The following is a 20,328-nucleotide window of genomic DNA, read 5'->3' as shown; positions in this document are numbered from 1 at the left end:
AGTGTCCATGTCCAATGAAGGGGAGGGGAAAGGAGTACTGGCGATGTTTATTGTTGAACGTTGAGTTTTAAAGCAAAAGAAAATGAAAAAAAAAAATTATAAAAAAATGGGTACTTGTGCTATTATAAAGTTGTATGATGTATAATATGCAAAGTAAAATGCAACAGGTCCGGGTAAGGGAAGGTCTGCGGGACCAAAGGAAAGTGTGAGATCCGGTAGGGATCTAAGAGTTGAGGTCTGGGAGACCGGGACGCCGACCATGACATGTAATTGAAAGAAGGAAAATGAATGGGAAGATGTGAGAAAGACAGCCGTCCTAGGTCAGGTCCCCGACGCCACGGACACCCCTGAAGAAGGAAAGGCGGGCGCCGGCAATGATCTGGTAGGTGAGTGGCCTCGATCATGGCGTACCGGATAGTGAAAGGTAACAGTAGGGGAGAGTAGGGGAAAGATACACGCCATATAGAGAATACGGGTGTACCTTGCCCAATTTGAAAGACGTTGTCATGTGGCGTGCGCGCTGGTGAGTAGCAGTAGGCTGCTCAGAGCATAGTGCTCCCAGTATGGTTCGGCCCCCGCAGATAGTGGGTTTGGCTCAACTTCTGGTCCGACAACAGAATGTAGGTGTAGATTCAGAACGACGAAGGCAGGGATGACGATTGTCGAGGACGACAATGGACAAAGGAAGGGGGAGTGTAGGGAAGGTGACCTGACGGACAGACGGACTAGTCAGAGTGAAGAAAGATAGGTTTGCACAGTGTAGGTAGGAGACAGTGATTACAGTGGGGAAACAACTAGAAAAGTGTAGTGGACGTGCAGTACCTTGGGATGACCATTAGATGGCAGGGTGGAGTGTGAGTAAAGGACTTTACAGCAGCTTAGGGCTTTAGAAACCGTTGGTCATGGGGGGCGTGGTAACAGTTAGAGTGACAGTTTCAAGGAACCGGGGGAGTTATAAATTCTGAGGGAGGGTTCCACAAAGTTCCAGTCCCCAGGGGGAGCCCAGGTGACAGGAGGACTTCGCCAGTCTGTGTGCCCTGAGGAGAATCCGACCAAGGGGACTGAGGAGAGGGAAACGTCAGGGGGTGGTCCTGACAGAAAGATACCGCAGAAGAGACGAGGCAGTGAGTGCCGTATACCGTATTTGACACGACGACTGACCAGTGAAAGCGCTGTTGGTTTTTGGGCCTAGGGCGGCCACAGTGGCGGACCTGGCAGGAGCGTCGAATAAGTGAAGGAGGGACAGTACGCATATGTACCTCCCTATTGTATAAGTACGGTGTGCAAACGGCTCTGGAAACGGAGGGCCGATAAGTGAAGAAACGTGCGGTGTGCTGCGGAGGCCGTCAGGCGGACGGCAAGCAAAGAAATAAACTTGGACCTGTTGCACCCAGAATCTGCCTCATCGTGTCTCTGTTATCATCGCTGCGCGGTACAAAAGTAGGACCACCCCCCCCCCCCAGCTCGGCACCCCACCACCGACACTACATTAGCACAGTATGGCAGTATGTGTTTCTGTGTGCTGTATGGAAGCATTAGCTATTATGTTAGCACAGTATGGCAGTATGTGTTTCTCTGTGCTGTATGGAAGCATTAGGTATTATGTAAGCACAGTATGGCAGTATGTGTTTCTGTGTGCTGTATGGAAGCATTAGGTATTATGTTAGCACAGTATGGCAGTATGTGTTTCTCTGTGCTGTATGGAAGCATTAGGTATTATGTTAGCACAGTATGGCAGTATGTGTTTCTCTGTGCTGTATGGAAGCATTAGGTATTATGTTAGCACAGTATGGCAGCATGTGTTTCTCTATGCTGTATGGAAGCATTAGGTATTATGTTAGCACAGTATGGCAGTATGTGTTTCTCTGTGCTGTATGGAAGCATTAGGTATTAATTTAATTTAAGATTTATATGTCAAAATACAGTACGCTTAAAAGAACACAGCATGCAAAAGCAAAATACATTTCTGTTCAAAGATCCCCCAGGCAGGCTTGTATAAGTACAATCAATAATGATAATATTAATAACTATAGTGAAAGAACAAGCATTAAAAATCCCCCATTTCTTCACCCCTGAAGAAGCACATTGTGTGAAACTCGCGGCAGATCTGCTGGACATTTGGATAGCCTGCACTTATCTTGATCACTTGGTAAAAATCCTTTCTTCTTACTTCTCTTGCCCGCTGGCTGACTTCTTTCTGCATTATCAATGCTAGATCCTTTGTTTTTTCTTTTTACTATATTTCTTACTATTACCATTATTGATCATACGTCTATACTCACACAAGCCTGACTAGGGGGCCTTTGTTGTTTTGAAATACTCTTCACTTTTAATGGTGCTGTATTTTGATTTTTAAATTGTAATTTTATGTCCATGGGTCCATAATGCCTCACCAAGTTTTGTTGAGTGGACTTAACCTTTGAATCACTGCCATTTAATTGTAATTTTAAGCGCCTAATTGTCTAAATAAAGTATATATATTTTTGTCATATGTTGTTGTTTGAGTTCATGCTTTGCCCTGGATAGGTATTATCTTTAATAATCTTGCATTTGACCAGCACTTTACTAGTGTTGTAATGCTTGTGTGTGTGCTGTATCATAGCGTTGCTTAATGTGTTAATACGGTATGGTGCATGCGGAAATGTGTCCTGTGTGGTAACATTAATTATGTAAGTACAGTATTGTGCTTCCTGATTGCACACCAGGGAAATCGGGAAGATCCTAGGCAAAGCACCAGAACTGGTGCTTTTAATATGATGAGCCACTTCTGGGGCAGATGCGGGCTGGTATTTTTAGGCTGGGAAGGGCCCAATAACCATAGACCTTCCCTGTCTGATAATATCAGTTCTCAGCTGTCTGCTTTACCTTTACTGGTTATCAAAGTAGGGGGATCCCTTGTTGTTTATTTATTTTATTTATTTATTAGGTTAAACAAAGCTAAGAACCCTTTAGTGTCACATGGTAGGCACTAAAAGGTGCATGCTAATTATATGTAGGGGGTTTGTGAAATCATATATCCTCAGGAAACCTATCTATCTATCTATCTATCTATCTATCTTTCGTTCTCTATCTATCATCCATGAAATATCTATTATATAATTTCTATCTATCTATCTATGTATCAGATTGCTTTATTATTTATGACAGCTAGATTTAATTAAATGGAGTATTATTATAGTATGTAAAAGATTATGTTAAAAATGTATAGCATTCAGATGTCTTACAGATGCTAGGTGAGAAAAAAAATGCGCACTTGCATGACATACGGAATGACGCATGGAATAACATACACATAACACTTGCCTGATACTCGACAATTTTTCTGGTTGAGACTCTGAGCAATTTCATATACGCAGAAGTGAGCGAACCCTAACAAGTATATTTGCATCCAGTTGGTTGTGTTTTAGCACTAGATATCCTTAACCACATTTGTTATACCCACACCATTGACATTAACGTATTGGCTGGAATTATTTCTCCACTTTCTTTCCACACATGATTTGTGCTATTTTTAATATAAAAGCTGTGTGAAACAGGGCTCCGCATTGTCCATAGCATATTTGCCATTCATATACATGTCTTTTCCCAAAGTAAATAGACTGAACCTGTTCTGTATTTTATTATCTTTTATTTCCTGTACTTTTAACGACATATCTTGGCTCGTTAGGGCACAGTGGAAGCTATACAGACATATTGACATTTTAAAGAGACTCTGACACCAGGTTTAACCTGCCCTATGTGAGCATAACATAAAGTAGTGAGAGACCCAGCTTACAGTGCTGGCTCAATTTTCAAAATTTTCATAGAAATAAAATCCCTATATATCGGTATTGGCGTGAACTGAACACAGTGCATCTAGTATTTATGGGTTCACCCACCCATCTGCTGCTGATTGACAGTCCTGTCCCTATTTACAGTATGGAGAGAATGCTGTCAATCAGCTGAGCAAGGGCGAGGGTGCGAGGATCTGATCCTTGCAATGTTAAATTGATGGTATATACTAAGGATAGGAAATGAATATTGTGTTCCCAGAAAGCCCCTATAAGCTTTTCTAAGATTCTGAGCATCTTTTTCTATATATCAATTATTACTCTGACACCGATCCTCCACAAGGCGTGACACAGCCGCACCCTTGACAAATGTTTGTCCTGAATATTAGAGTATAATTATGTCAATCAAGTGTGGGGGAGTGCCAGGGCCATAGTCGTGGCTGAGATAAATGGCTCTTTTGCGCCATGGTCTCCCGCGCCATGAAAACAATGTCCCTTTGTCAGTGTACTTGCCTCTCTGCTCTCCGAACCTTCAGGGTGTGCTCTGGGTTGCTGAAGACCCTCTCCAGATGATTGCACACAGAGATACAGTTCAATTCCAACTTTAAACAAAGAACTTTACTTGTTTTCATTCGCAGCATGTCCTTATCAGATACAGCATCAACATAGGACTCCACACAGTTTACATCCTTCACTTCCCCTGTGCTCTTCCCTACGTCCTGCAGTGTGTTCCCGGGTCATACCATCTTATCTGGTACCACAGCGTCCTCCCTGTTCAGCTTTACTTTGTTCAGGAGTTCCCTCGTCTGTTTTGCCCCAGACATAAGAGCATCTGTCCATGTAGTAAGCTGCCACATCTTGAGTAACCTGTGTTCCTGTTCTTCTACATCTCTGGCCCCCTGGTCCTGGACGGCTGGTCTTCCCACTTTCAATGTTACAGAGTCAACCACCCTGTCCAGGCTCTATGGCCCTACTGCCCTTGCACAGGAAGTCCTATCTTATCTGCAGCTGACCCCTCCTAAGTTAACTTCTTACTGTCCTATCTTAAGTGTACTAAGGTGCCCTCATCTAGTGGGCTAACTGGGTACTACTCTTTCCCTACAAACCAATATACATAGCAGCATAAGAACAACAATAAATATACTGTATATAAGAAATAGTACATTCAGAACAGGGACATAACTAGGGCATAAGTCAGACTCTGTAGCCCCCTTACAGTACCTGGGACCTCCATAGAACTTCTCTACTCCACTTGTCCTTCCAGACACTGTGACTCATATTTTATATATCATAAGTTATTTTAGGGAAGAGACACAGAAAGTGGTGTTCTATTGGATTTTCTGACTGTATAGATGTTAATCATTCATAACAGTGATCTATTGGTCTTCATTTAGGCTTTGTGTTTATCTAATATTGCTGTGCACTAAGAGTTTTTCCTATTTAGGTGTTTTTTTTATTATACATTATTAAATTTGAATTTTAAGGGTTATAAGTACCACTATGACTAATCTCCTCTGAAAACAAGAGGATCAGGCATTGGAATTCCAGCTATCTGATCCTTTATTGTCTTTCAGGAGAGAGTTGGGTTTCTCCAAAATTGACAGGTTTGGCCAATTTTCATCTAATATGCACACAGGGCAGGGTCATAAAGATAAAGGTTACTGAGATGAGAACCAAAGATGGAGAAATTTGTGGAGTTGAGGAGAAACTCCTCAACTTTTACCATTAGATAGGCAGGGTTCATGTCCAACGAATCAATTGTAAGATAACCTCCTGTGGAGACACCCAGAGTGAATGGGCTGGTGAGATATAGGGACAATTCTTTAACCAGCGGCGGACATAGATGGAAGAAGCCCCTGTGCAAGAGCAGTATACAGTGGGGAAAGAAGTATTTATTCAGCCATCAATTGTGCAAGTTCTCCCACTTAAAAAGATGAGAGAGGTCTGTAATTGATATCATAGGTAGACCACAATTATGAGAGTCAAAATGAGAAAAGGTGTTTTTTTATACTGATAACAAGTTCAAACAGGTGCCATTACTACAGGTAATGAGCGGAGGACAGAGGAGCCTCTTAAAGAAGAAGTTACAGGTTTGTGAGAGCCAGAAATCTTGCATGTTTTTAGGTGACCAAATACTTATTTTCCACCATAATTTTCAATAAATCTTGCCAAATCAGACAAGGTGATTTTCTGGATTTGTTTTCTCATTTTGTCTCTCATAGTTGTGGATTACCTATGATGTCAATTACAGACGTCTCTCATCTTTTTAAGTGGGAGAACTTGCACAGTTGGTGGCAGAATAAATAATTTTTTTCCCCACTGTATATGCCCTTTGCAGTACAGTAGCTCATCATAATGCACCACTTTGTGGGTCTGTGATGGAAGTTTCTTGCAGCTTTGGAGGTGGATGTGGGCTTCCTTTAATCTTGAGCCTCAGTGGTTGCACTATTGATATGTCCGCCTCTGTCTGAAGCATAACTGGAGCCTAGTTGTGTAAAAGAAATGTTGTTTGTACTCTGACATATGTTTTGCATCTTGAAAAGCAGTGAACTGACATTCAATAACATTCAAGAGAATGCCTGTGTGGTCTTTAAAAACAGCACCCTATTGAGGGGACCTGGTCTGGAACTGTTTTTGCCCTGTAAGGTTTAAGATTATTATTTATTTTTAGAGCACCATTGATGCCATGGTGCTGTACAAGAGAAGAGGTTAGATACAAAACACAAACATAAATTACAGGGAACAAACTAACAAACACAAACTGGTACAGAGGAGGTTGTGGGGTTGCTGAGGCTACGGTGGTGGTGGTTAGGTGACAGAGGGTCATTGTAAGCTTAAGCTTTCTTGAAGAGATAGGTTTTCAAGTTCTGTCTGAAGGTTCTGAGTGTGGTGAACAATCAGGCATGTTGTGGCACAGAATTCCAGAGGAATGGGGATACTAGGGAGAAGTTTTGGAGGCGATTGGGTGAGGAATGTTGGGTGAGGAATGTATAAGTGTGAAGCAGAGGGAGATGTCTTGGGAAGACTAGAGATTACGTGTTGGAAGATATCGAGAGATTAGTTCAGAGATATATGGAGGAGACGGATTATGACCGGTTTGTAGGTCAATATCAGTAGCTTGATGAAGTGAAGAATTCCTGGCATTCAGAGATATTGTGAATCTTGATTCTTTATTTGTCAGAATTTAAAGGTTTCAGCTCCTCCCGAGCTTTCAACAGCTCTGATTTCACTTCCGTGTAATTTATTATGCTGAATGTTGAAACTCTGTTGGCACTATTTCACTGCTCTTGAAAGCTTGAGAGCAGCTGAACCATTCAGATTCTGACAAAAAAAACAATCAAGATTCAGAATATCTATGAGTGGCAGGAATTTTTGACTTCATTTAACCCGATTGACATTTGGATTTCCTGATGTCAGTAGTTTGAATTGGATATTTTGGGCAACTGGGAACCAATGAAATGATTTGCAGAGGACAGATACAGAGGAGTAGTAAGGAAATAGGTGGATTAGTCAGGTAGCAGAATTAAGGACGGACTGGAGAGGTGCAATTGTGTTGGCTGGGAGGCCACAGAAGAAGATATTGCAGTAGTTGAGGCAAGAGATAGTGAGGGCATGCACAAACATTTTGGTAGATTCAGGGTGGAGGAAAGGGCGGATTCTGGAAATATTTTTTGAACTAGTAATGGATGGTACTTTGGTTGTGATACTGTGGATCTCATGCCCATGGGAGGTTGAGGGTCCATGACAAGAAGTGGCATTTCAGCCAGCATAGCTCATGGTGACACAAAATGTTTCCCTTAAAGTGACTTATGCATTCCAATCAGTGGTGTTTAGGTTGGTACGGCTACAGCAGAAGTTGTACCCTCCGAAACCCACAGTGTCAAGATATTGCATAATGGGGTTTTTTTGGCACATCCCAACCTAGTGGTTGTTTCTGCAGAAGATAAGATTCACAACAGCCCACTGTAGAGTCATGGCATCCAAACTTAAGAAATCTGTTAACTTGCGTCATATATAAATACTACAGGAACAAGAAAAGCGCAATAGGGTCTTATCTGGGTTGAAAATGAAAGAAAATCACAGAAATTCACTCACTCTTTCCAGGAGAGAAATAGGCATGTAAGATCCGTAGTCAGCTTGCTGCACGTCCAAAGGTCAACTCGGTGACCGCCAGAGTATCAAACTTTTTGTGGAACTAGTTTATGGACTATAGTGCGCTGCTTGACATAATACCGAATCCAAGCTATGTTGAAAGATTGATCATTTATTTCCCAACGCATTTCGAGGTAGATATTACTTCTTCCTCAGGGGATCACATATCATGATATGTGATCCCCTGAGGAAGAAATAATATCTACTTCGAAATGCGTTGGGAAATAAATGATCAATCTTTCAACATAGTTTGGATTCGGTATTATGTCAAGCAGCGCACTATAGTCCATAAACTAGTTCCACAAAAAGTTTGGAACTTGCGTCATATGACATGGGGCAGTAGCCGTGGGCGAGGTACTTGTGTTTCATGCCCTGGCATGCTACTTGAAAATGGGGGTCCTGGTTGTATGTGTGCGCTCGTTCCCTGGGCGATATGCCTTTGCAGACTGCATGGTGCTGCTTGATAGGTCAGGCCAGGACCAGATGTTAGGGAAAAAATTGAGGGAGACCAAAGTCAAATCTTAAACTTAGTTTTTATCCAGTTCTTATTCAAAAAAAAATATGTACATCATAGGCATGTAAGGTACTAGCAGGAACGTGGGATGCAGTGATGAGCAGGAGGCAGAGCAAGAGTTAACAGGTATTTTATAAAGAGTTGTTATAACAGTAACTACTCCACGCAGGGAGAGAGGTAATACAGATGAACAAGGGGTATACCACAATAGAGCAATCGTAAGAGTACAAATAAAGGGTAAACTTATCAGTCTGTGATTTCCAGAAGGCGGAGGCTGAAAAATCCCATGATGGCATCGTAGATGACGCGTGAAGTTCCCAAACTGGTCGCGGAGAATGGTGAGGCACCGTCACTTAATGGAAGTGACATATCCTGGCCTTCTCACGTGTAGTTTTGTGGTCCTGGAACAAGGTATTGTTCAAGTGGTTATCTACGGCACCGCGGTTGGTGAACTAAGTCCCGGAGTGGAGGCCGCGGTCACACTACCTGCTTCAGCGTGCACTGTTAGGTGAATACTGCGTCACGGGCCAGAAGGGGTAAGCGGTATGGATTGGTTTGTCTTAGTCATGTCAAAGATGACAGGAATAGTGGTCTCTGGAGGTTAACAGTCTGTATGCGTGGGGCAATGGAGAGCACAAAGCGGACCTGTTTGTTAGCGTCGGTCTGCGGAGAGGAAGTCAACCTTCTCCTGTCACACACGCTGTCTTCCCGTTCTGGCACGCCCAGTCCCTTTAATCTCAGACTTGCCCCCTGAAGTCAGGTGCAAAGGTCTCCTCCAGTCAGAAAGTCCTTCCCCCTGCAACAAGGGTGACAGTCCCGACAGTTACCGCCCTGATACGAGAGGGACACCACCAGCCCTGTCCATCTCCCTAAAGGCACATTTCTCCTCAAAGGTTTCTCTTGCTTTAAGCAAGGATGGGCACTTCTCAATTACATTTAATAACACTTCATTTCATTGGGCAGCAGGGCAGCTCAGTGGTTAACACTGCAGCGCTGGGGTCCTGGGTTTAAATCCCACCAAGGACAACATATGCAAGGAGTTTGTATGTTCTCCCCGTGTTTGCGTGGGTATTCTCCAGGTTCTCCGGTTTCCTCCCACACTCCAAATACATCCTGATAGGGAATTCACATTGTGAGCCCCAATGGGGACAATGCTGATAATGTATATAAAGCGCTGTGGAATATGAGAGTGCTATATAAGAAAACCATAATAAATAAAAATAAAATAATTCTCTTGCTTTTCACACTTTTTTATCTTATGACAATCCAACAAACAATTATGGAAGACTTTGCTTGCCCTGAGAAGGCCGCATGGGAAAAAGTGTAATGCTACAACGCTCCCTGCTATTCCCACCTCCCAACTGACTAATGAGGACCCTTTTGCTTGAGATATGTCAGTACGACTCCTCACTAGAACCTCAAAAACTCACTGTTCTCCATAGGAGAGTTTAAGTTCCAATATGATGACCATTCTTTTGTTTCAATGCACACGATTGTGTTTTCTTTCACAGTAGACAACTGCTTGCTGAAGTCCTGCTAATACAATTCCTTCTCCTTCAATCCCCTTTAAGTGTGCCTTCTGCTTCCTCTAGGTTAAGTTCTGTACCATTTAGGGGGCCTCCCTGGCCTGGGTTCCAATCTGTCAAATGTCTCCGTCAGATCTCTCTGTCACGTTTCCTTGGTCCATAGGACGTGTTTTCTGATTCCCTCTTCACACAAAATACACTATAACATGTCAGTCTGCCATCTGTCAGACCTTAGGTCTGTGTTTGCTGAACACTGGGCTCTATCTGACTCACTATCAGGAAGTTGTTGTCTGTCTTCCAACATAGCCCCCCCCATCCTGGGCTATTCCCAACTATTACCTTTATTCCCAACTAAGTGCATGCAAATTACCAAACAGACAAAATCACATTTACAACAGCATTATATCACAACATACAATATGTTTTCAAGGAGGATGTGGGCAGCAACTTCACTTTCTTCCACTTACATGATAGTACTTTCCACCTATCATAACATATTTAGTCTATGTAAAATTATAGCTATTAAGCTTTCTGTAGCAAGGCAGGAAATAAAAATCAAAATGCGTCAAATTCACCAGAGAAAATTAGTACAAAAAATGTATGTTCAAAAGCAAAAAGCATTATCTGGTATCTCCAAATGATTTTTCTTTCCTTCATCTTAGTCATAATAACTACTATGAGCAAGCATCTCAGAGGCAAACATTATGATTAATGTGAATGATACATGACATGTAGGAATGTATACATATTCAATGTAGTCTGAAAATCTTCAAGGCACATTACTACTAAACTATCATTACTTGTCTGCGTCTCCGAACATTGTCAGGATAATAATATGTCTGTCTTTTGTTTCCTTTTTTTATTTTTTAAAGTATTGGAAATTTGTATTGTTCTTACTCTAATTTGGTTCTCTTGGAAATGCTATAGCAGATATTAAGGGACAAATCGCTTTTTACATAGAGTGAGGCCTCATTTTCACGCTTAACGTTCATCATTAGGGTCAGTGAGTCAGTTTTTACCATCAGTCTTTCTTCAGTGATTTTCTCATATCTAATGTATAAAGCTCAAGTGTATGTATGTGTGTGTGTATGTCCGGGATTGGCATCCGCACCGTCGCAGCTACAGCCATAAAATTTGGCACAGTCACACGTCTGGACCCCGAGAGCGTCCTAGGCTATGTTGTGAGGCGAAATTTTAACCCCGCACGTTCCAATTCACCAAACAATTTTGCCCCTATCTACATAATGGGGGAAAAGTGTGTGTGTATCAAGCCCCACCCCTCATTATGATGTCATAATGGTTGCCATGGCGACGCTGATGTCATCATAGGTTGCAAGCCCCGCCGCTCACTATGATGTCATAATGGTTGACTATGGGATGGAGGATGTGTGATGGGTATATGGGCACTGGACTATGGGATGGAGGATATGTATGATGGGTATATGGGCACGGGACTATGGGATGGAGGATATGTATGATGGGTATATGGGCATGGGACTATGGGATGGAGGATATGTATGATGGGTATGTGGGCATGGGACTATGGGATGGAGGATATGTATGAAGGGTATATGGCACAGGCCTATGGGATCGTGGATATGTATGATGGGCATATGGGCATGGGCCTATGGGATGGAGGATAATTATAATTTGCTATAACTAACCACAGTTAGTTACTATGCCCAGGCAGTGCCGGTAAAAGCAAACACCACATGGATTGCACATGTATGGTGGCATTTTAATTATACCCTTAGGCTTGTATGGGTGATTTTGATCCATGACTCAGATCAAATACAGACATTTCTCCATGATTTCATGATTTTTTTATGCAGAGACACGGTCTGCAAAAAAGCACAGATGTGAGCATAGACTGTAATGGGAACTTGTACTGTCCATGAAAAACATTCATAGAACACGTATGTAAATAACGGATGTCTGAAAGAGGTCTAAGGTGCCAGATAATCAACTTACCTATTAGAGATGTGTTATAACAGGCACATCTCTGTTTAAACGTGAATAGTTATAACCAAATCCAGAGCTGTATTTATTACAAGACATAGAGGGACATGCGCTTAGGGCGGCATGAAGGAGGGGGCGGCACCTTACAGAGAAATAAATTATTAAATTTATCTTTGACGTAAGTGCTACAGCAAGATAAATTAATACCGGGAAGCAGCAGGGAAGGAAGGGATGAGGACTTGGCAGAAAACTGTCTGTTGCACAGGAGGACACCTGACCAGGGCGCTCCTTTTAGCTGTTTGGTCAGTAGCTCTGGCCAGTGAGGTGCAAATCATTTCTGATGCCAGATCCCACACCTGTCTCAGTCTGAACAAAGTTCAGCAGTAGAGTTATTGATCAGCACTCCCCCCTTCCCGTGTGTGTGTGCTGATGGTCTACGCGATAACATCTCTCCTTGTGGAAAGTGACATGCCTGATATGCCATTGTAAGGAGACTTATAAGCGGTGCAATGCCCCTCTGGGAAATTAAATATGCATATAGCCTCTTCAGAGGCAGCACAATAAACAAAGCCAAGCTAAGGTCAATATTGCACTGGTGCAGGAATCATGGGGGATTAAAAATTAAATACAGTCCATTAAAAACTCACCATGAGCTGAAACCATAAATTTATTCTGTGCATGCAAATAGCGGACAGCATCTCTGCGCAAGTTTTGGGGAACATTAGAATAAAGTGCAGTCATGCCTGCTGTAAGGAAGAATGCTTCAAAAGGTGTATTAATGGGGATGAGCAAAAAATGTGCTGTAACTTGAATTCATGTTGAATTATTATAAATTCTAACAATTTTTGATTTCTATTCATGTTAATCGTTTAAAATGGTCACTGCTGTTTTATGCATTGCATGAAATTGGATCAGCCAGAGAAACCTCACATGACCTTGGATGCGGCCTGCCAGGCTTCCTCGTAATGTCTTGTAAATATCACATTGTATAACAGAGCCAATCAGGAGGGACTATCGTAGCCTCTATAAAATTAGAAGCTGGGAATGCAGCAGCCGTTTTGTGGGGAATCTGGATAGTGAGAAGACATCAGAAATCGGAGATTGAGAGAGAAAGCCATAAGACATTGAATGAAAATGACAAATAGTGTGTGACAGCACAGCAGCTGACATTACCAAGGCCATATGGATCACCCCCAGGACAGGTGTGGGGATTACTCAGTAACGGGCCGGTGTCTTAAATGGATTTGTCACGGTGTCGGCGACCCGGTCCCTGGCCCTGGATGTCCATGCAAAATAGGTGGAATGAAGCTGAATAAAGTTTATGGGTAGATAATTCGTGACATCACCTGTGGTACTCGGCAATGAAGGTGTTAAGCAGATGCAGTGGTGCAGATCCTCTGGGACAGATGGTATAAGGCAGCAAAGATGGAATAGCTCTCCACAGGTAGAGCTGTAGTCCCAGGGCAGTAGTAGGTGATGTTGAGGTAGATGGTGTAGTGTTAGGCACAGAGCTATAGCAGTGCTGAGTAGTTTGGCGCAGGAAGAAGGCAATGACACAGCTGAGTGCAGCTCCAATGCTTTTACTCACGTTTCTGGCACAGACAGGTGCTCGCTTCAGTACCACAGCCTCCAGGTCAGGGGCTCAGACAACTCCCAGGCAAATGGAATTAACCCTTCCAGCACTCCCTCTCGTGTGCCTGTTCTGAACATGTCCTTTCTAGCGCTAATCTGAAGTACTTGCAGTTCTGAATTACACTCAAGTTCCTCCTTCTTGATGTTACTTATAACTCCACTCTTATGACAGGCAGCTGTAGCCTGCTTCTGGGACTCCATACAATCATGTCCCGGCTCACACACGTTGCTGCTGCATCTTCGAGTCTTAGGTGGGAATAAAGTGGTCACAACTTCTATTCCTCCAGTTTCTGCTGTAGGATCATTAGTATCACACACAGTCTCAGATACCGGCGCCCAGCCTTGGCGCATTAAACTTAGGAAAGGGCTCTGCACTAGTCCAAGTCCCCAGTCTCTCACCTCCTCACGTTCCGTTCTTATCTATCTTCCGTCTGAACAACTGATCCTTCTTTCTTCTCTTTCCTTGCCAACAGCTCCAGCTCACAGGAGGCTGCTGCAACTACATCCTTTCCCTCCTTCCCCCGAAGGGGAACTCCCTGAACTTCCTGTCAGCTTTCCCCTCTAGTGTTTCTAAGCTCCACCCACCACCCAGCACCCTTTATGAACCAAAGCAGCTGCCATAAAGGGTGCTCTGCTATTCTAAGGTGTCTGTGCTGGATGTAGGTGCTGGAGTCTGGTCAGGTGTTACCATCTTACCTGGGGAGTGGGATACTACACCTCAGGAGGAGGTGCAGTACCTCTGTGATGACGGAACCCTCAGAGGCGCCACACATACCACACTGACATTATTAAATCTGTGTTTGCATTAGAGAGCCTGAAATGAGTTGTGTATCACTCTGAGGTCTCCTAGGACTGTATCTATGTCTTTTCAGAGCGGTTGGAGTCTTTGTAGTACTTTTGATTCCCAGCTAAAATTAATTTTAGCCATCAGTTTAGTGGAATCCTTCAAGTAAAGAGGGAGGGTAATGATCCTGCCCAACTATATTTGTGAGTGAATTAAAGGGGGTGGAATGTGGTGTGAGTGGATTTGTGGATCTTAAATAGGTTTTAGAGAAAAAATGGAAAAAGGAAGAATCTTGCATTGCTAAAAATAGCTTTTTTCTTTTGGTGATCAAACTAGTTCTATAAGAATATGATACTCATTTATGCAAGATGGATTGGGGATATGCTACAAACTCTCATAGCAAACTCTGCCCAAAAGGATTCTTTTTGTCTTGGCTACATTGTAAGTCCTGCCAAGGATGACCGGAAAAAGCTGATATTGGCCATGAGGATTCAAGGCCATGAGGTTACTTTGATGATTGTTAGGTCTCTCCAGGCTGAGACTTTCATTTGCCATCAGCGTGAAAATTGTTTTCTATGTTGCGTGGAACAGAAGTTGGATTTGGGTCACATCCCCACTGGAGCAGGTCGATTTGTGATTAGTACAGGTTGCTAGGTTAAATTTTGACTTCCTCCCATAAAACAGAATAGAGTACCCACCTGAGGTCTCATTACGCCTATTGTACATTGACTATGTATAATGTCTGACTTTTTCAGCACTGGCTCACAGAACTGGAAATTTTGGCAATGATCTTAGCTGCTGCTATCCATGACTATGAGCACACAGGGACCACAAACAACTTCCACATACAAACAAGGTAAGATTCATTTTTTATCTTGCATATATCCAGGCAATTAATAATAATTGAGCCATTTATGGTGAGGTAACATTATTTCTATGCCGTATGGTGTTCTATTTTTTTTCTCAATGCATCTACCTAGTTTGATAAGTGCCAGTGGACCAACATATCCAATAGCTTGGCTTGAATCATATATATTGCTGTGATTTTTTTTGTTGACACAGAGTCTGCAAAACAATACGGACATGTAAATATTACCGTAGACTATCTATGTGATCTAATTGTAGGATATATTAATTAACCCACTGGACAGCAGGGATATATTAAGATGGAAAGGGACCCATGTAGATGCAAGGTGGAGGATCCCGAGTGCACTGCTGGAGTGAACAGGAAATCCCTGAGGCTGACAGAGTCAGTGGCATTAGGGATAGTCCAGGATGAACGCATTGTAGAATATATTAATTAACCCACTGGACAGCAGGGATATATTAAGATGGAAAGGGACCCATGTAGATGCAAGGTGGAGGATCCCGAGTGCACTGCTGGAGTGAACAGGAAATCCCTGAGGCTGACAGAGTCAGTGGCCTTAGGGATAGTCCAGGATGAACGCATTGTAGAATATATTAATTAACCCACTGGACAGCAGGGATATATTAAGATGGAAAGGGACCCATGTAGATGCAAGGTGGAGGATCCCGAGTGCACTGCTGGAGTGAACAGGAAATCCCTGAGGCTGACAGAGTCAGTGGCGTTAGGGATAGTCCGGGATGAACGCATTGTAGAATATATTAATTAACCCACTGGACAGCAGGGATTTATTAAGATGGAAAGGGACCCATGTAGATGCAAGGTAGAGGATCCTGAGTGCATATATATAATATATATATACACTCGGAATATAATATATCTATGTGATCTGTCTGCGAAAAACCCACACACAATTATGTGATTCACAGACAGTTGAGTGAGGTTTTAAGGAAACGCACGGATTTATCAACTGATCTGTTTTTGAATATGATCAGTCAAATATCCTGATCATTTCAAAAATTTCTGAAACGCCAAAATCAATTTTTATTTATTTTTTTTTTTGGTTTAAAAAAATGTGTTTTTATTTTTCCGTTAGGTCTGATGCTGCAATACTGTACAATGACCGTTCCGTCCTAGAAAATCATCATGTAAGTGCTGCCTATCGTATTATGCAAGAGGATGACATGAATGTTTTGGCAAATTTGTCCAAAGATGACTGGAGGTAAAATTCCACATAAACTGAACAGCTTTCCTGTAGAACCTTTTTTTATTTCAGTAATAAATTGATTAAAGTTAAATCTGTATAAAACAATATCATTCATTTAGAACAATTCTCCCTAACATACCAAAAAAGGAAAAGGTACTTTAAATATATGATAGGTTTCAATTTTTTTTTTTTACAGCATTCACTAATTACTAACGATTCACTAATTCATAGCCAAGAATGTTACAGTTAAGGCAACTGCAAATATGTGCATATTATTTTTTATTCATTAAGTACTAACATTAATGTTGAATATTGCATTTGCTTAAATGTATTCATTTTTCACATTTTTTTAACCTTTTTTACAGTACCACGCTAGCATTTTTTCAATTTACAGCTGGAGTGCTATCAGTAATGTAAGTTACCAGCCCTGAATAATATACACCGGCGCCACTCTGCTATCCTGTGACCGCATCTTCTGAACCAAAGGTCGGAGCTAACAGTCATAAGCACTCAATGCAAGTCTATAAGGCCTCATTCTGACTGCATTTTGGCTTTGATTTACATTGAAAAGTGACCTGCGGCTCGCCCAGAAAAACACTGGGGCGATGGGGCATCTCGCAAGCAACAGAAGATCACAGCAGGGCCGGGAACAGAAGAAGAGAGTGACTGGCAGGGAACTTACATAATGATACCACTTATGCCATGAAATTAAAAAAAAAACTGTCAGTGGTGCTTTAAGTGGTGCTTTAAGGTTTTCATAAACTTTTTTACATTTTCTGTAATCCCAACCATATGATTGGTTGATCAGTTTTATAATACACTGCACTATTTCTTGATTACAATGTATTATGCATGTCAGCATAATGTTGACAGATATCCTATAAGATCCCATTGAGATGGGATCCCATGCAGGTATGGACTGGGGCTGGAATTCAGCCCTGGCATTTGAAATCACACTGGCCCATGTTGTCCCCTCGTGAACCAGATGGGATATATTACGAATATTACCCTGGATGGGGGAAAGGTAGATGTCTTACAAGACCAATATATCTAACTATCGCATCGGGAGGGCAGTAACATCATGATAGGGGCAGCTTTGTGGCACTGGGGGTGGCGGCCCACCCACTTCCGTGCAGTCACAACCGGCAGGAAAGACCGTGTTTTGCGGTCTGTGCTGGAGATGGTGTGCGGCGCCACCAGAGGGTGGAAACACCCAATCTCCAGCACAGGCCTCAAGCCGCGGTCTTTCCTGCCGGCTGTGACTGCACGGACGTGGGTGGGCAGGCAGCAGCGGGATCCGGCGCGTGTAGTCAGGCAGTGGGTCCTGGCGGGGGTCCGGCGGCGGCATCCCTCTCATTACTCCCCCCTCATTACACCCTCTCATTATACGCCCTTTATCACACCCCTCTCGTTATACCCCCTCGTTACACCTCTTTCACAGCCTCATGATCGCAGCGGCGGCCGAGATCCAAGCGGCGGCTGGGATCCAAGCAGCGGCCGGGATCGCAGCAGTGGTCAGGGTCACAGCAGCATCCTGGATCCAAGCGGCAGCTGGGATCCCGGGGCGGTTGGGATCACAGCAGTGGCCTGGATCCGAGCGGCAGCTGGGATCCCAGCAGCGGTCGGGATCACTGCAGCGTTCAGGATCGCAGCTGTGCCCTGGATCCGAGCACCATCGGGATCGCAGCTGAGTCCTGGATCCGAGCGGCATCACTTGGGTGTACCAAAATGGCGGTCGGCGTACCGGTGCAGTGCAGTGGATTGTAGGATTCGGGGACATCCAGACGGAAGTGGATGACAGACAATTTAAGGCAATTATATTTAGAGATGATACCCGTAGCCTACTCTTAGCAGAATGGGTGTCTTGAGAACACCAATTCTGTTAACAATGTAGCAGACAAGGCAGCCCATGACCAGACAGGCCCTTCTGGCATTTGCCAGAATTGCCAGATGGCCAGTCTGGCCCTGATCCTATGAGATTTTGCAGAAGTGCAATGGGAGCACTAAAATTGCAGACCTGGGCGCCTTCACTAGTCCACTGGCTTCCATGTCATGGCATTGGTACTCTGCCATTGCATCACGTGTGCTTTGATGGCCTGACAGAGGGAGTTCTCTTCCTCTGTCCAACCCCTTATATGTCAGGATCGTTATAGATATTAGCATCACTGACATTTTCCTACAGGTTCAATATACAGATATCCTAAAATTAAAACAAAGTAAAATAAATTACATACTGTTTTTGCCTGCCTTTTAAAAGGGGTCTCTTTTTCTATAACCTACTTATTCCTCCTCTCCCGGAGAAGTGGTAGAGAGAAGGATCACCGAGCAGCTGACTATAGGGGCGTAAGGGGGTGCATTTGTGGTTCCTCTTTTTCATTTCTTTTTTCAGACAGTCAGATAATTCCTGTAGATTCTTATGTAATCAGATAAGTATGAATATTTTATAAAGACTTGTCAGCCACGATAGCATCTCACCCAACAGGTTATGACTTCACGCTTTGTTTGCAGAGACTTGAGGACGCTGGTGATTGAGATGGTTCTGTCTACAGATATGTCGGGTCACTTCCAACAGATAAAGACCATGAGAAATACTTTACAGCAGCCAGAAGGGTAAAGAATGATGTGATGTCATCCTGTTTAATGTGGATAAATTTGTATCCTCCTTCCTACAAGAAAAACGTTTGTTGTAGGTGTTATCAGACTAACAGATATAGTTAAGCGCTATGGAAAAGGGGGCATAGGACCCCAATTTTGGCCAGTATTGAGGGTCTCAACAGTCAGATCCCACACCTTTAAAGCACTAATCACTATTGATGAGCAAATGTGCTTGGATAAGGTATTATCTGGGCAGGCTCATGCGCTAACTGATTGACTTGGTATGATCGAAAAATATGCTCGAGTCCCGACAGCAGCAACACATGCAGGGATAGCCTAACAGACAATCCCTGCATGTGTTGCAGCTGTTGAACAGCCCCGAGCCATGCAGCCACGGGGACTGAGACATATTTTTGGAGCACGCTGAAGACACTTCGTTAGCACACAAGCATGCTCGGCTACCACCTTTTCCCAGCATATTCGATCAACACTAGAGGTTAGTGCTAAAAAGGAGTGGGATCTATCTGTCGAGATCCTCAATATTGGCCAAAATTAGGGTCCTATGCCCCTTTTTCCATGGCGCCTGAGTATATCTGTCAGCCTGATAAGTTTTGAAAAGAGGGGAAGAGCATAGATGCAACCTCCACCCCATATAAACGGGGGACATAGGAACCCTATTCTAGCTAACATTGTGAGTCCCAGCAGTTGGACTCCTATGGGAAGGTGGTAAATTGCTGTAATTGGGAAAACCCAGTCAAAGCTTCATGCCCATGAATAAATGATATGTGATGCATAAATTAGTATTCTGGCGGCCATACTGTACTGTTCCTTTGCATGCCTCCAATTATTAGGCATCATACAGTGTTACATGAAGTGCACATATCTTAGTCTTCTGGAGCCTAGGCTCTCTGGGTGTAATCTCCAGTATTATAAATCCTATCTAATAGTATTATATCCGCCCATATAAATGTGAACATCCAATATGTATTAGGGTTTATAATGAGTTCTTCTCTACAGCTATTAATACGTAAATCAGAGCGACCTTGATGAGAAATACTGAATGCTTCTTCCTTTCATTGCCGCAGCTTCATTTCAGGACACAATTGAATTGTTTTCTTTATTTCACAGAATAGACAAATCGAAAGCCATGTCCTTGATTCTCCATGCTGCTGATATCAGCCATCCTGCCAAACCATGGGATATGCATCAGCGCTGGACGGACTTACTGATGGAGGAGTTTTTTAGACAGGTGCTAGTTCAATATTCCATTCATGATCTTATAACATCCAGCCTGACATTTTAATATTCACTTTTATAATACAGC

The 20,328-nt window shown here is 43.0% G+C and overlaps 1 protein-coding gene across 2 annotated transcripts in view; it reads left to right on the top strand.

Annotated features, from left to right (window-relative positions):
• The window catches only part of PDE1A (phosphodiesterase 1A), a 317,847-nt gene that overhangs the window by 274,468 nt on the left and 23,051 nt on the right, over window positions 1-20,328 (top strand). For both annotated transcript variants that reach the window (XM_073577497.1, XM_073577498.1), the window contains exons 7-10: window positions 15,093-15,193; window positions 16,299-16,424; window positions 18,918-19,019; window positions 20,133-20,253. In XM_073577497.1, coding sequence (XP_073433598.1) covers window positions 15,093-15,193; window positions 16,299-16,424; window positions 18,918-19,019; window positions 20,133-20,253 — 450 coding nt within the window. The remainder of the gene's footprint in view (window positions 1-15,092; window positions 15,194-16,298; window positions 16,425-18,917; window positions 19,020-20,132; window positions 20,254-20,328) is intronic.

The sequence above is a fragment of the Dendrobates tinctorius genome, unplaced genomic scaffold, assembly GCF_039654945.1.
Source record: "Dendrobates tinctorius isolate UK_male_01 unplaced genomic scaffold, ASM3965494v1 ptg000056l, whole genome shotgun sequence".
Lineage (NCBI taxonomy): Eukaryota > Metazoa > Chordata > Amphibia > Anura > Dendrobatidae > Dendrobates > Dendrobates tinctorius.
The sequence above is the reverse complement of the archived record's forward strand: the minus strand, read 5'-3'. Positions and strand labels throughout refer to the sequence as shown.